The 15,189-nt window shown below is 33.2% G+C and overlaps 1 protein-coding gene across 1 annotated transcript; it reads left to right on the top strand.

The window, feature by feature from the left end:
- Positions 1-10,665: 10,665 nt before the first annotated feature.
- Positions 10,666-11,478, top strand: LOC131664005 (serine/threonine-protein phosphatase 6 regulatory ankyrin repeat subunit A-like). The gene has a single exon (XM_058934819.1). The coding sequence runs from the start codon at positions 10,666-10,668 to the stop codon at positions 11,476-11,478; it is 813 nt and encodes a 270-aa protein (XP_058790802.1).
- The last annotated feature ends 3,711 nt before the right edge of the window (positions 11,479-15,189 follow it).

The following is a 15,189-nucleotide window of genomic DNA, read 5'->3' as shown; positions in this document are numbered from 1 at the left end:
GTAAATTGATGAAACCTACGAGTTTAAAACTTCTATGTATGTATGTATTATCATCTATGCTTGAGTAAGGTTGTTATGCTTTAATTTAATATTTATAGATTTACTGACTGTTTAAAGGTGTACTAATTTTCCTATCAACATTTTATAAAATTTATGGCCGTGTAGAGGGACATTTAAAAAAATTCTGATGGAATATATTTAATATGACATTGAATAGTTTAATAAATTAAGACGAATGCTGGAAGACTTCAACACTCCTGAAATACTATCAGATTAATTTGACTCATTCCACGTCTTATTAGGGTATAATAGACAATGATTGATAGAAAGTAAGGTTGGACCATTTAAATTTAATTTAGTCTATTTATATATTACGAAGTTTTATAATTTACAATTTTTAGAATTGGTTGTAACTAATTATTTATAATAATTAATTTCCGAAGAAATATTTGGAGCAAGTGAATTATCATATTTAAAATTTTATTTTCAAATCCACTGACTTGCAAATATGTAAGATAACAAATAGCATCCATATCGACTTAAAAGATGTTTACTGACTTACAGATCAACAATCTAGAACAAGCATTAAAAAATGAGCGTTATAAGCATAAATTATTTTATTTTTTTAAATGTAAACCGTTATATAATGTGTAAATTTGCACTGCATTTTTAGTTTAACGAAGTTTCCTGAAATTTTGTTTCTTGATAATATGAGAGTTTTCAGTTTTTCTTATATAATAAAGTAGCTTTCTGTCAATAAATAAAACATCATTTATTTTGCTGAATTTTAGAGTAAATAGTTAATAACAGAAAATATGATTTGTTCGCCGACAATTGTACTTAAACTGAAAAAATATAAATGCTACTTAACAACTAAATCAAAATATTCACGTTGGTTTATACTTCAATACTGTTCAAAATAAATTACACCTGGAATCCATGTTTAGCAGCTTATTTTTTTAGCTTTAAAGTGTTTGACATAGATTTCTTAACTTCTTACAGCACCGTGTAGACGCTCTTTTACTTTATCGATCACGAAAGTATAGAGATTTCATTCTATGAAAGACGCAACGGCTTCTTTCATAGAATTAAAGGTGACTTCTTTTTTTCTTTTCTACTCCCTCGCACTCTTTGCCATGGATTCTTTTGTAATTTTCTCTTCTTTTTTTTCGTCGCCAACTTCTCTCTACCCAATGCTTTCAAAGTGAAAACTTTTTCGTTTTGTTTTACTTTCTTCTACTTCTCCACTTAGTTAAGAACTACGTTCTTTCTTTCGCGCGTGAAGTCTAAATTATTTTATTTTATTAACCCTTTACTTTATACTAGGAATAGATAAGATCGGATAATTGCTGCATTAGCAAACAAGAATTAACGTTTCTGAAAACAATTTTAAATTATAAATATTGATTGTATCACTTTGGAATAATAAATGGTAGCTTAAAGTTGTTGTCTTGAATACATACATTTCTTTGATTTTAATAGATATATCCAATTATTTATCTACTAAAATTGATGAAAACGAGTACTTCATTGGCATAAATTTTCTTAAATTTATTTCCCTAATTCTTGTATATATCATAGATCACATCCTTGGCAAGATAAATAAGACAATGGTTGCTTATAAGAGGACAAAGTTGAACTTAGATGGAAGGAAGGAAGGAAGGAAGGAAGGAAGGAGGGAACGAAGACAGGAAGGAAATATTGTGGATAACCCCAGGTCTGGGAAGCAATGAATCAGCGAATTTCCCATAAAACTTGCACAGGACAGTCGTGTGCGCACCACCCCTCGTGTGTACCGTTGAGACACGTGCCACATCTTCAAACGTGCAGCGCTTTTTTTCTTTCTCTTTTTATCTCCCCGACCCTGTTTCATATATACGCTTTTTTTCACGATGACTTAAGCTTCGGAAAAAAACGAATCTAGCAGCTTTTTTCTCGTGCGGTGGAAATAGAAGCGGAATTTAATCCAGCCTTTGTCAGATTACGAGTTCTTCTATGTCGGCTGTAATCGAAAAGGTTTAGGTTGAATCTTCTTGAAATTATTTCGACGAATTGGAACGAAAGCTCAAGTGGTCCAATTCTAAAGACTGACAAAGTCGTTTCTGAAAATAAAACAATACAAAAGTAATGACCGATAACGTGTTTGTTATTAACCCTTAACTGCTATGTGGGGTAGATTTAACCCAGACAATTTTTAACAATAAATAAAATTTATTTTTTTTTTTCAACAATTTTTTTCAGTGCGTGTAACATTAAAAATTGTTAACCTGAATATGTTTTTTGTAGTAAAAGGTTTGAAATATACTAGAAAAAATTTTCATAGCAAAATATCTAAAATTCTCTGATTTATTCGATGTTTTTCAGGCTGGGGTAGATTTACCCCACCGAGCAGTTACGTGGCCAAAATGAGGTGTGCAAGTTAAGGGTTAAGTAATACTGTGAACTTAATAAAAATAACATTTAAGATGAACTACGTAAATAACGTATTTGAAAGTCAGGAAAGTAAGTTTCTCTCCCCGTGTATAAGCTACGTGCAAGTAGATACGAGATCCGTCACATACGCCGCAGAAGCTTATTCGCATGAGAAACAGCCAAATCACGTTACTCTACAGTTGAAAGCTGTATATACGGAGTTTTTCCCACAAACGTTTCTGCAGCCGTAGTGCTCCGGCTCGCTCCCTATCTCTATCTATCAATCTCTCTCTGACGCGATGTCTTTTACCCCTCACGGGAGAACTTAATTCGAGATCCGATAGATTAATCGAGCGAAAGGAGAGACGAAGACTTTTGCTGGATGATTCGCCTATCGATGCTTGTCAATCTTTCTTCTGGAGCTCATTGATAGACGTATCTCACGCCCTTCCTTCCTCATTTAACACCGCAAGTGCACTGTTGGCTTTTTACAAAATATTTGACATACAAGTATTCAGCTTTAAACTTTTTTTCCCTCAGGATCTTTAGTGAATTTGTCTGAAATAAAAAAGGAGCTGTACCCGTTTTAGAATAGTACAATGATAATTACGTAATTTTTTTATGACAGTTTTTGTATGATTTTTTACAAAGAATAAGAAGAAAAAAACATATGAAACTTTACTTGAGAAGACTTATTATTCAGATAATATGATGTTCTACATCCATTTTTACATTAGAAGTGTAATGGAAAAATTAAATTTGTAATACTTCGTGTGGAAAATACATACTTTCCGCACGCTCAGCCAAAAACGTGCGTTCAAAAACGAGTTTTTCACACGTCGTATCAAAAAATACTATACGGCACATAATCAAGAAAGAGTTCCTCGTCTCGTCCTGTCTCAGGACTCCTTTTCACTTCCGCTTCGTTCTGGCGTAAACGCCAGACGAGACAAGAATCTACTTTCCCACACTTGTATCGTAATGTACTATAACAAATTAAATAAAATCGATAATCTAGTTAATTGCAGGAATACTTGTACTTACGAAACTTTTCTCAAAGTATTCACTGCTGCTTAGTTATCCAAGTTTTTCTCTTGTGTTACAAAAGATACAGACAAACTATGGTTTAAACCAATTAATTTTTCAATATCATGGGCCACTTACTCTGCACCTCTTGATTTACTTTTTTAAATAATTAGTCCAAAACCAAGTAAATTTGTAAATTTATATTATTTTTATCTCTTCTAAAATATTATAAGCTATCTTGAAATTATATCTATGATAAGTTTAATTTGAGTCTCATAACGACTATTTTTGAAAACTTTCTGGTAGTAAAATAATAATTTTACATTAAATAACATTTTATCATTTCAATAATGCGATTGATGATTGTGTATATGTAATGACAAATACAAATTTCAGTATTTAACTTGAGCATCAATCAAACGCTACATAAGCTTTAATTCAAACAAATATCAACGTAAGCTGACACTTAATCGATGAATATTATTTTATCACTGCAGGTTCGAATACGCGCTAAACCTATAATCATTAATTTTCTTTACTCTCTTTATTAATCAGTAAAACAACGAAAATGTATTACATTTAGGTAATAAATGAATTATCCTATATTACTTCGTTTGTTTAGTTAACAGATAATTAATAATGCTCAGTAAATGAAGGTAAAAAGCCTGAAAAGGGCGGTAGATTAGAAATGACCAAATGTGTCAAGAAAAATACTTGCTTGTTTTCTATTTTTTCTTTATTTAAAAAACTTTGCCGGTTTTCAACACTTGAACTTTTAAGTTATTCATCTCTTAGAATGACATCCCCTTGACACATTTCACACGCATACTTCAACTGTCTTTGAAAATCTTCCACGGAAACATCAAAATAAAATGACTCATCGAGTGCATAAAGCATAATTCACTGATATATCCAGCGTATAATAACCGAACCTTAGTTCGCCTCGTACATGCAGAAGACATTATATAGGTACATAAAGATACATATAGAGCATACATATACCGTTAGGAATGTTGCTCGTTGGCTCAGGTGAATGACTATGTACCCCTGTCCCCTCCTCTATTAGGTTAACGAAAGCCGATGCTTCTCTCCGCCGCTCGCTGTTGTTTAAACGTCGCGGTCGCGCCTCTCCCCTGATCATCATCATGCGCATAACGCGACAATGGACTTTCTACTCGGCTGGAGTACGCAGCCTCCTGATCGATTAGTATGCATTTCGTGCTTGAGCCCGAGCAGTTGAATTTACTACAACTTGATTCCGCTCGGCTCCTATGTGCTTTGTGTGCGATGCCTTGCAATTTCCCTTCTTCAGTCTTACTACGGACTTTTGCCATTAATCTGCACGAGAAGTGTTTGATTCTCGCGATAAACATCGAGCACTTCGGCCGATGGATAGTTTAATGTCGCTCGATTATTAATTTATTTCGGCCAATTGAATCCCTTCGAATTTTTCCCGAATACCAATTGAGCGATGTTTGATGTTTCTACCTTTTTCAAAAATCAAATAAATGTCGATTTTTCCACCCATTGATCCATTCTTTCAACTTCAGTCGTCAAATCAGGATAAAAGTGCGAGAGAACCATTGAAAAGTCGACGGGATATTTTTTAACGAATTCTGTCACGTTCAGCAAAAAAAAAGGTCGGCTACACAAGTCAGTTAAAAATTACTAAGTCAGCAGCAAATTAACTTTCAATTCTTTTCGGCAATCAACTTGCGCGAGCGCTTCAATCAGTGCGCGACGTCCGAAAATCGATGCGCGCAGCGCATTAATTCGTTCATCGTTTGCAGGCCAGTGTACTCAAATTAACAAGAGAGTGAGAGAAAAGGGAGTACAAAATCGATTTATCCGCTCTTTTCAATACAAACGAAAGCCAAAGCACTTTCCGCGAAATACCTAGGTAGTCGAGGCTAACCTAGGACAATAATACAATAAAGTTAATCAATTTAGTTGAACGCTTAATGCGCTCGGAAGTACAGTCGAGGGTGCTCACGGAGTGCCATTTTACCAATTACTTTATTATTAAGTAAACAATGGCTTTACGATCTATGTCGAGTAATTCTGTTTCCATGAATTTTGTTTGCATCGGTTATCTGTGTTTCCTTTTTACCAGCTGCTATTTCTGTTTGTTTTAATTATAAGATTTTGAAATATTATCATTTGACATGTTTCTAGTACACCACTTTAATTGAAAAATGCCCGCTGTCGAATACAATTTTATATTAACGTTATAGCAAAAAATAAAAAAAAAGTAATTAATAAAAAACCTCTAAATAAGTAAGCAATTTTTGTGCATGCAAAGACGATATTCAATTACTGTAGACAAGTGAAAATGATCTACTCTTTTAAACCGCCAAAACTTAATCACAAGTTTAATTGAACCAATATTTCGTATCGTATCAATGTGCTGTTTATTAAGGAATAAAACTGACTGCTTCCAGTTGAATTGAAGATATGAATCGAACGATCGATGACTCAAGCTAATGATCATTTTAATTATATAAACGAATACATCTGGGTTATTAGAATAGCAGACACAAAAGCATTATTTTTTGTCAACTTACGATAAAAATACTTGTTTGTATGTCTGTAAAATCTAATACCCCGAAAAACTAGCGATTTCAAAAGTTTAGCACTTTGTCTTTTCAAATAATTCAGAGTGCTGACAAAGAAGGGAGTTCCTCGGGAGAGTAAGAGAAAGGGAGTATTCGTTCTCCCGTCACTTTAATCCTGCATGACTCGGAGCACAAGAACGTGAAAAGAGTCCCGAGAGTTTTGAAAGAAAAATGTAGTTATGGCATTCTACGGATCATGTTTCAACCGGAAGAGTGTCAAACGTTAGTTGAAACACTTTACACAAGCGTTACAACTTAAAAACGGACTTTTAATACATTGTTTGTTACAAAAAAGTTTAAGAGCGATACTCACTCAAAATGTCTATAGATTTATAATGAGCTCGTACAGGTATCAAATGCTTGTAAGAAGTTCTCTCTCATAAAAATGTAATTTATATAAAAAGTTAATATTGAAAGTTTAATTAATATCCATAAAAAACTTTTACAATGCTTCAGACATGACAGCAAGAGTGAAAATTGAAAAAACAAAAGAAATATGCTTTTCGTTGTATATTAATTAAAAACTTTAGTAATTTTCAACTTTATTTTGAAATGACGTATGAGTAAATAATATGTGTAAGTTGACTATTAAAACTACTTGTAGTCATTATTATTCCAATTCAACTTGATTTATAAATATGTGATATATTTTTGAACTCATTTAATGGAGTCGAATCATAATACCGGGTACTACTAAATTTCAGCAATGATAAATTCAAAAATACTTTATTTTTTTCACTTGAAAAAACTCTTTTCATTATTCAATTTTTATCATTCAAAATGTGTTTCCATTACTGAACTTCATACCACATATCATTGGTCTTTTTCTGATATCGGATTATCGCACTTGCGAGCGTTAGTCCCAGAGCACGACGGGCCCGCCAAATATAATGCGCATACGTAATAAACTACCGAGGCGCCATATAATACCGAATGCGCGTCGCATGTGAAGATATATTTGAGGAACTCCGAGCGTATCAATCGATTCATGCTCAAGACGCGCGCATATTTGCATATGTAGAAATGCAATATACACGGGTATAATACAAAAGGCCTATTAGTATTTTTAACACAACTCACTGTTCTGTAGCGACGACAATCAATTTATCGTCGATGGCATTTGTACACTTTTGTGACATTCATGTTTTCTTTCCACCATGTAAATCACATGATTTACTTTCCTGACATGTGTACTTTATGTCTATTGAAAAAATGTCCGATTGATACTAAAAAGCGCATTTGCGTGGCTGCAGCTACAGTTTTATTTATATCTTGTTTTTATACCTTGAGTATTAAAGTAGAATTTGCCTTTTTTGTATTTGTTTCTGTGTTAACATACTTCCTTAAACGCGCAATATTCATTTATATATGATTAATAAGGAACATCTATCTAAATATTTATTTGACATTATTTATCGTTTGTTATTTCGAAAAGAAGAAAATGAATAATTATTTTGGTTTTATAATGAAGAAGGAGCAAGTATAAGTACGATTGAAATAAGCATATGATAACAAAATTTTTAATGCCCTAAACTTCCTCGATTGTTTTCTAGAATCGAAATAGAATGGTGGATAATCGAAGATACTTTGAGTTATTTTATTTTGTGAATTTCGCTTTACGAGTAATATAAAGATAGATATGAATACTTTGTCTGAAAATGAACGATAACTGATGATTATTTTGAGATTAATATTCATGATTCAAAATAACTAATTGCTTTTAATAAAATAAAGTAAAAATATATTGTTTTTATATCTATATAGTACTTTTTACGTGTAAGGTATCAAATATGCACTTAGAAGTAACTGTGAGTAGTAAAATGCATTTTTAGTCAGTATATCAAATAATACTCATCACCTGTTTGATAAATAGCTTATACCTAGATAATAGTTTGAAATTATTTTGATAATTAACTTTTATCTTTCCATTCAATTCGTATTCTTTACAATTTTCATACGATATAAAATTCTCTGCTTGAAAGAGAAAAGCACTGTTTTGCTACTATCAATTTTCATTTGCTACCTTACCCTTGTCACTCTCGGCCGGCTTGAGAAGACAAAGACGACAAGAATCGACAGCTCGGCGATGGAAGAGAAGTAATACTTTGAAATTTCAAATGCTTCGATGTGGCTGATCGTACGTTCAAATATTCAGGATCTTCGTCAGTGAATACACCACTGACACGTTATCGCTAACAGAGTCATGCTCTCCTTATAGATACGTCTCTCTCTCTCTCTCTTGCAGAATGTATAATTTTTTTACCTTTTGCTAAGATCTGAACTGGAAATTAAAAATAATACCATAAAAATTGTTGTCGTGAACTGTAGATTTGCGAATATTATTTAGAATGACACTTTTCACATAATAAAATAAGTTAAGTTATTCCTAAAGCACTGCGTGTAGTCAAAATTTCCTACACAAGTGTGGCTTACACAGTCAATAGAGCAATTGTATGCGCAACGCATTAATTCCTTGACTTGAAACTTACATAATTCCTAAAATGTCGATTCCGCCTACATAGCCTATTTTACTGCCATGGCTTAGAATTAATGCTTAGAAATTTACTCTTCGCGTGTCATTCGTTGTGGCATTTTGCAACATCTATATGTATTCCAGTTGAAGGATATCTATATCTATATTAAATATACATTCGCTACGTACTCGCCGGGAGATACGCGTCGCGACCGTATGCTGATGCGCACGTCATCAGCTGCAATGCGCATGACATCTTGTCAGAGCTGCAGAAGCATATTGGTTCGCCGTACATCAAACACTCGCTCCCACCTTCGTCGTCGTCGTCAACGCTGCAAGCAGTTAGCGCAGCTATCTAGCTTGATAAGCAAAATAGAATCCAGAGCGCACAGTTAGCAACGGCTACACTCGACCTATCTCACCTCTCAAGGCGAACCGTCACGCGCTCGCTTGCCCCGTCCGTTTGACAAGTGTGTACCGAGTAAGCAAATTGTACACTGATTGTTTGTTTCTTGTGGCGAGTGACCAGCCTTTTGTTTTTTTAATTATTTTCTTTGCTACTTGCGCTTTGTTAATATGGTTCTTACTAAAATTATTAGACTGCAATTATTTTGACATATTATGGAAATAAAAAATCAGTTTTTACTCATAGTCAGATAGAAAATTAATGAAAATTGAATCACAACGAAACTACAAAAGACGTCTATAAATTAAAAAAAACTAATGAACGCATAACAGTAGGTTGAAGGTAAGTAGGTCAGTTCATAAGAATATAAAAAAAGTGACAACCAGCATTATGAGAAGAGAAGAGCAGAGCTAGAGAGATAATGTGTATAATAATTTAAAATTTTTTCTGTACTTATACTTGTACAATGTCGTACATCGCACGTTTTCGTTCTCTTTCTCTCTTTTAACCCGCTTTTCTCCTCAACTTCTTTTTTGAGTATATATATATAACTTTTTCGTCAAGGTATTACCATGAATAATGAACTAGCTGTCATAATTAATAGTTGAAAAAGATACTATTTTGCTGAATTTTCCTAAATGTAGATTATTATTTTGTATTTGATTTTCTTTATTAATTAATGTTTAAAAGATTATTGTGAAATTAAATTTACTATAATTATATTTTCATCATTTTTGATCGAAATTATTAAATTCGAACGCGAATACATTAACTACGTTGTATCGACTTTTACACTATGATAAAGAGAAATTTTGATTGTTAGTATTTATCTATCGTAGAAGCGAAAATTCAGTGAGGGATTCAGTTTAAAGCGAACATGATCTATAAACAGATATTATTTTATATAAATAATTTCTATCAATAGATAGTATAATTATACCCCCTCCATCAGTGATACGATTTCGATGCAGCTCATGCCTCTCTTGTCGGCCTCGTCGTGGCATTCACTTTAGGAGGTCCAAAGTGGTCTGATCCATGTCCCTCAACGACCTGTGTACTGTGTACTTTTATTAATGAGTATTTTGCACAATCAGAAAGTAAATACCTCTAAGTGAAAAGTGCTATTCAATTTCAGAATTACGTTTATCTATAAACAAAATTATATTAAAAATTACATACGCACCTGGGAAATTTTTCTTCGTTGCAATATAGCCGAAGTGAGTTTAAAAACGTTTTCGTTCAAGTTAAAATGAACAATCAAATAAAATTCTGAATTACAGTATAATTACTTTGAAATAAATCAAGTATTTAGTTTCAACACGTTTTACTTTTGCAGCTATAGTATCTTACATGTTACTCGCTGGCTAAAAGAGCAAAGAATTTTCAACAATTCAAACCTAAATTCTCTGGTTTAATTAATATAACGAAGTTACTGATTGAAACAAAACACGGTTCTCGTTTGTTTCTGCAGGCACCGAACACTATTGCTTACAGGCTGTTCAGAGTTCTAAATAAATTCTTGAACAATCGCGTATCGGTTGCCAACATTTTATTTACGGATGATGGCCGCAATCTATTTTGCACTGTGATTGATCCACAAGCTATAAAAATCAAACAAAGCTACTACAAAGAACACCAAGTAGCCGTTGTATATTTTTCTCACTTACTATTTTTATATATTCGAACGTCCGTTGTAGCGCTTGTTCTCATAGAAGGTGTTGAAAATTATCAAAATGATAGTAGACCAAGATGTGCCGCTGGAAACGAACTGCTACTACAACTACGCATATATTTATGGTAATAAAGAAATAGTAAGAAGGATACTTCAATCCAATATTGATCTGTATGATAGAGATGAAATTGGTCAGTGCCCAATACATTATTTGGCGAGAAACGATAATGACGGTGTCATTGATGAATTGTATGGTAAGAAATTTGAGGTGGATGCACTGAATAATGACGGAGAAACTCCTTTGAATTACGCCGCATCAGCTGGACTTCCATATACAGTGGAATTTTTATTGAATAACGGGGCAAAACCGAACACTCTAAATTTTTATTCCAGAACACCGTTATCAGCTGCTTTTTCATCAGCGAAATATATATCGGTTGAGGATGGGACAAGGTATCAAGATGTGGTTGAATTGCTTCTCAAGCATGGAGCAGACCCGCAACTACAACCTCCTGGATTTGAGGATATTTTCGAAACAGCGTTGGAGTATCGTTTGCTTGTCCTTCTTGAGTCTGTTATATCACATTTAGCATTACTGGAGAAACAAGGGATGGCGATCATTAGCGAGCACAACGCTCGAATAATTAATTCCCATCCAATAACCAGCAATTTTTTCAAGATCTGTCGACAACAACTGACTAAATTAGAGACAGTTAAGATTAACGATTCATTAACGTTTTACCAATTGTTGATTAGCAGTGATACGAAAATCCAACAGTATGCCCGAGATTCAAATATTATCTCGATAATAAGGTCCATTTGTAAGAATGAAGAATTCTACTGGCCATACGGTTGTAAGATTCAAGAGTTTTGAACGTGCAGTCAAGATGATACAACTAAAGAAACGAGCTGCTTCAGCTCTTTGTGATTTAATTCATATGAATTACAATGCCAGTTTTCTTTTTGTAGACCAAATAATTGGCTACTTAGGTCGTATCGATTTGCAACATTTGTGCGAGATTTGATACATTTTTATGCAGTAAATATGAACAAATATATTCCTTTGTATTTAAATTGTCACGATCCAGTTTATATCTAACAATTTTTTCTCTGCGATTTATGAAAATTTTTCGAATTTCATACTTTTTTCCTTGTTGTTCAAAAAAATAAAATGTAAGATAAAATATTATTTTAAATAGTGTCCTTTCACGATGATTAATTTCATTTAATCAGTACTCATTAAGCATCTAATAAAGCACTTTGTTGAAAAAAAAAAAAAAACGTTATGTTGCAACGTTATAAATAACACCATTTTTCAACGTTATTGGAATGAACAATAACTTTTTTCATCAGAAATAAAATTCACTTGAAACCGGATGTAACGTTGTTTGAAAAATATTCAAAAAGTATTAACATTCATTCATATAAAAATATCAGTTGTCTACATCTTAGTACAATAAAAAATAATTAATGCATAAAAAATACTACTTGGTTGAGAACTGACCCCGAGACCCTGATATTATTAAACCTTTACTTTATTTCTGGCAGTATTAATAATTGATACATAGAGATACAGAGTCGCTTTTTATCTAACAGCGCTACTTGAATAAATCAATGATCTCATTAAGCAATGTATGATCCATACATAAGTTTTTTAATAGTGTACCTTATTAATTCATTACTCTATTTTTATTTACTATTAAATTCTTCCAATAGAATGCAATAATCATATTTTGAATATGAAAAATATATTGTCAGATTTCAGAACCATCCATCATTAAAATGTAGACTTTACGTGGCTATACATAGAAAACAACCCAAAAATCTCAATAACTCAAAACAAAATATATCGTTTTACAACTGATAATTTTATTCTTTTTATGCATTAGTATTTACGTAGAAAAATTGCTGAGAGACGACTACCAGAATTTTTTATTTTGTACGCATGCAGCTACAGATATCACTGTGATACGTCCATCAATAATCCTAAAGCTAATAATCCACGAGTTCTATAGCAATCCATAATATTTGCTTTTTATCGTAAGCATGATTCTAAAAGGTGTTGAATAATAATCTTTGAATTTATTAGTCAAAACATATATATTCCATTTAGGGTTATAATAGAGATTACGTGGTACGAGTAATAATTTTATGATATTGAGAAGGATATTTGAATGTTTTTGTTTTATGATCTTTATCGCTTGAGGATCCATGTGGTTGATTACATTGAGATTTTATATGCGTTATATAAAGTATAGTGAATAATCATATTAACTATTGTAACACGAAATCTGAGAAAATTTAATACAATTTTAAGAATAAATTACATGTTAAATTATAGTTGATAACTCAAGTCTCGCAGACTCTAGGGTGCAATAAATTTTCATACACATATTTTTTAACATTTTCATGTGAAAAAGTAAAAGGATAAAAGTCCAGACACGGAATGAAACTAAGACACAAAAGGTCGTCGTGAGGTTAAAACTAAAGTAAGCAGCCGGAAGGAAAGGTCTTGCAGACGAATCCAGAAGCAAAGCCGAGAAAAAAACACCAAGAGATATCGTAAAATGTAAGAAGAAAAAACGAAACAATGAGAAAACTTACAAGATGAATCGGAAAAAGAAGAGAAAGCCTGAGGATAAAGGTTTAAGAGTCCTGAAAGAGGGGTTTCACGTTTCCGTAACTACAACGTGAAAAGTCGGGAGAGGAGAGAAATTAGCAAGAAAATAATATAGTAAGTGACACAGTAACTTAAATTTTAGACCTTTTTTCATGTATGATGAATTGAAATATATTTTTAATGGTTAAATAGTCTTATCAAATACTAAACTAAAAAGCTTATAAGTATAACGAAGCTCCTATCAGATTTATGCTAGTGAAAACGAAACATTTGCAGCTGATTAGAACTTAAAAAATAATTGGATTTATGAATTAGGGAAACTGCTAATGTGCTTATCAACTTTGATATAACATATTTATAAAAGCTATTACAAATTTTGATATTTTTGAATTCATAATTTGTCAAAGTTTTAGAAAAGCAAGAAATGGTATTATCTTTATCGAAGTATTGTTATAAAAATTTTCTCTGCAAGTACATTGCAATGTCGGATAATTTTCAGATAGAATGAAAATTGTTACTAAATAATCAAATCAATCATTCAGATTCTTCTTTAAACATAATTCTTCAGAAAGGTGGGATGAGTACAACTTCCTAATAGCACAGAAAGCAGCTAAGAGATGCGAGGCACATGCTAGGAACTATGTTAGAAATTTACATGACAATTACTCAGTAACATATTACGAAACGTGTCTAACGACCCTATATTTTTTATGCGCTTTGCAATAAAAGCAATGTGGATTATAATAAAAGATAATTTTTTGTATAATGTGATAGTATAATAATTATGTTTCCAATTTACTTAATAGAATTTGGAGACTAGGGAAGCTTAATTAGTTTCTTTCTACTCTTTTTATTTTAAAAGAGACGCATCAAGTATACGTAGATTTAAGATAAAGAGAGAGAGAGAGAGAGAGAGAGAGAGAGAGAAATAAAAACGCAACCTTTGAAGAAACGTCAGTATAGAGTTGCATGAAGACGATGTCACAAAGAACGTCAATCCGCGGTAGGGAAGTTGCACAGAAGCAAGCAGGAAAAAAGACAGACAAGGTCCACGAGTGGCGAGTCGAAAGAGTATAAAGATTACCAACTTTGATAAGCGATCTTTTAAAAGGCACGGAAAAGAGAAAGAGAGAGAGAGAAGGAAAGAGCTACCACGCTCAACTCTATCTTCTTTGCCTTTTTCATTCACCTCCTTTTTGTCTCTTGCTTATCTGTCCATCTGTTCACGTTCCTTTTTCAAAGTTTAAAATGGCGAGTATTGCTGTGCAGTCTTTACTAATACCTCTCCCATCCTAAGAAACCTCTTCTTAAACAGTTCCCAAGTGACTCATCATATGACCTTTTAGCCATTTTCGTGAGTGAGTGCCTCTTTTAAGAAACCTTATGCTCTTTTTCTTGCCAACGTTAAACAATCTGTGGGAATTTATTTGATTAGCTCTACCGTATTATTAGTCAGCGAAAGTTTACACGCAGTTTACGCCTTTTAAAAAGAAAGAAAACAGGATCGAGTTGCAAGTTATTATACCCATAAACAGTGAAAAGGAAGCAAAGGTTTCTAGGATCACTGAGAGGCCTTTAAAGCGATGTACTTATATTCATTTGAACGGGGTCGGGTCGGAGCGCTTAAAGTTTCGCCGAAGTTTACTTAGAAGTTGTTCGAAAGTAACTTTAGCTCGATGCCTGATTGCTTGTGAAGAAAGGTTAGGTCGCGCGGAGAAAAGAGAAGTTGCGACGCAACCTCCGGTGACGCGAGAGAGCGCGCTCCTGCTGCACTCGCAGCCGTCGGAAACGAGCTGTTCGTTCCAGACAAAATTAACTCTAAGACCACGACGACGGGGCGGATAAGCCAAGCGCGAGTGCGCACACTGTTTCTCTTTCCCTTGCTGTCGGTGATTTTCGCGCTAAACTGCGCGTGGCGGCACGCGCCATTGAAAAACACGAAGCTTGATTGAGTGGTAGCCAATT

The sequence above is a fragment of the Phymastichus coffea genome, unplaced genomic scaffold, assembly GCF_024137745.1.
Source record: "Phymastichus coffea isolate CEN01 unplaced genomic scaffold, Cenicafe_Pcof_1.1 PCOF00039, whole genome shotgun sequence".
NCBI lineage: Eukaryota > Metazoa > Arthropoda > Insecta > Hymenoptera > Eulophidae > Phymastichus > Phymastichus coffea.
This window is presented reverse-complemented; position numbering and strand designations above follow the sequence as displayed.

Bases quoted from the DNA above. Each gene is read 5' to 3' on its own strand.
- LOC131664005 (XM_058934819.1), top strand. From the start codon at position 10,666: ATGATAGTAGACCAAGATGTGCCGCTGGAAACGAACTGCTACTACAAC.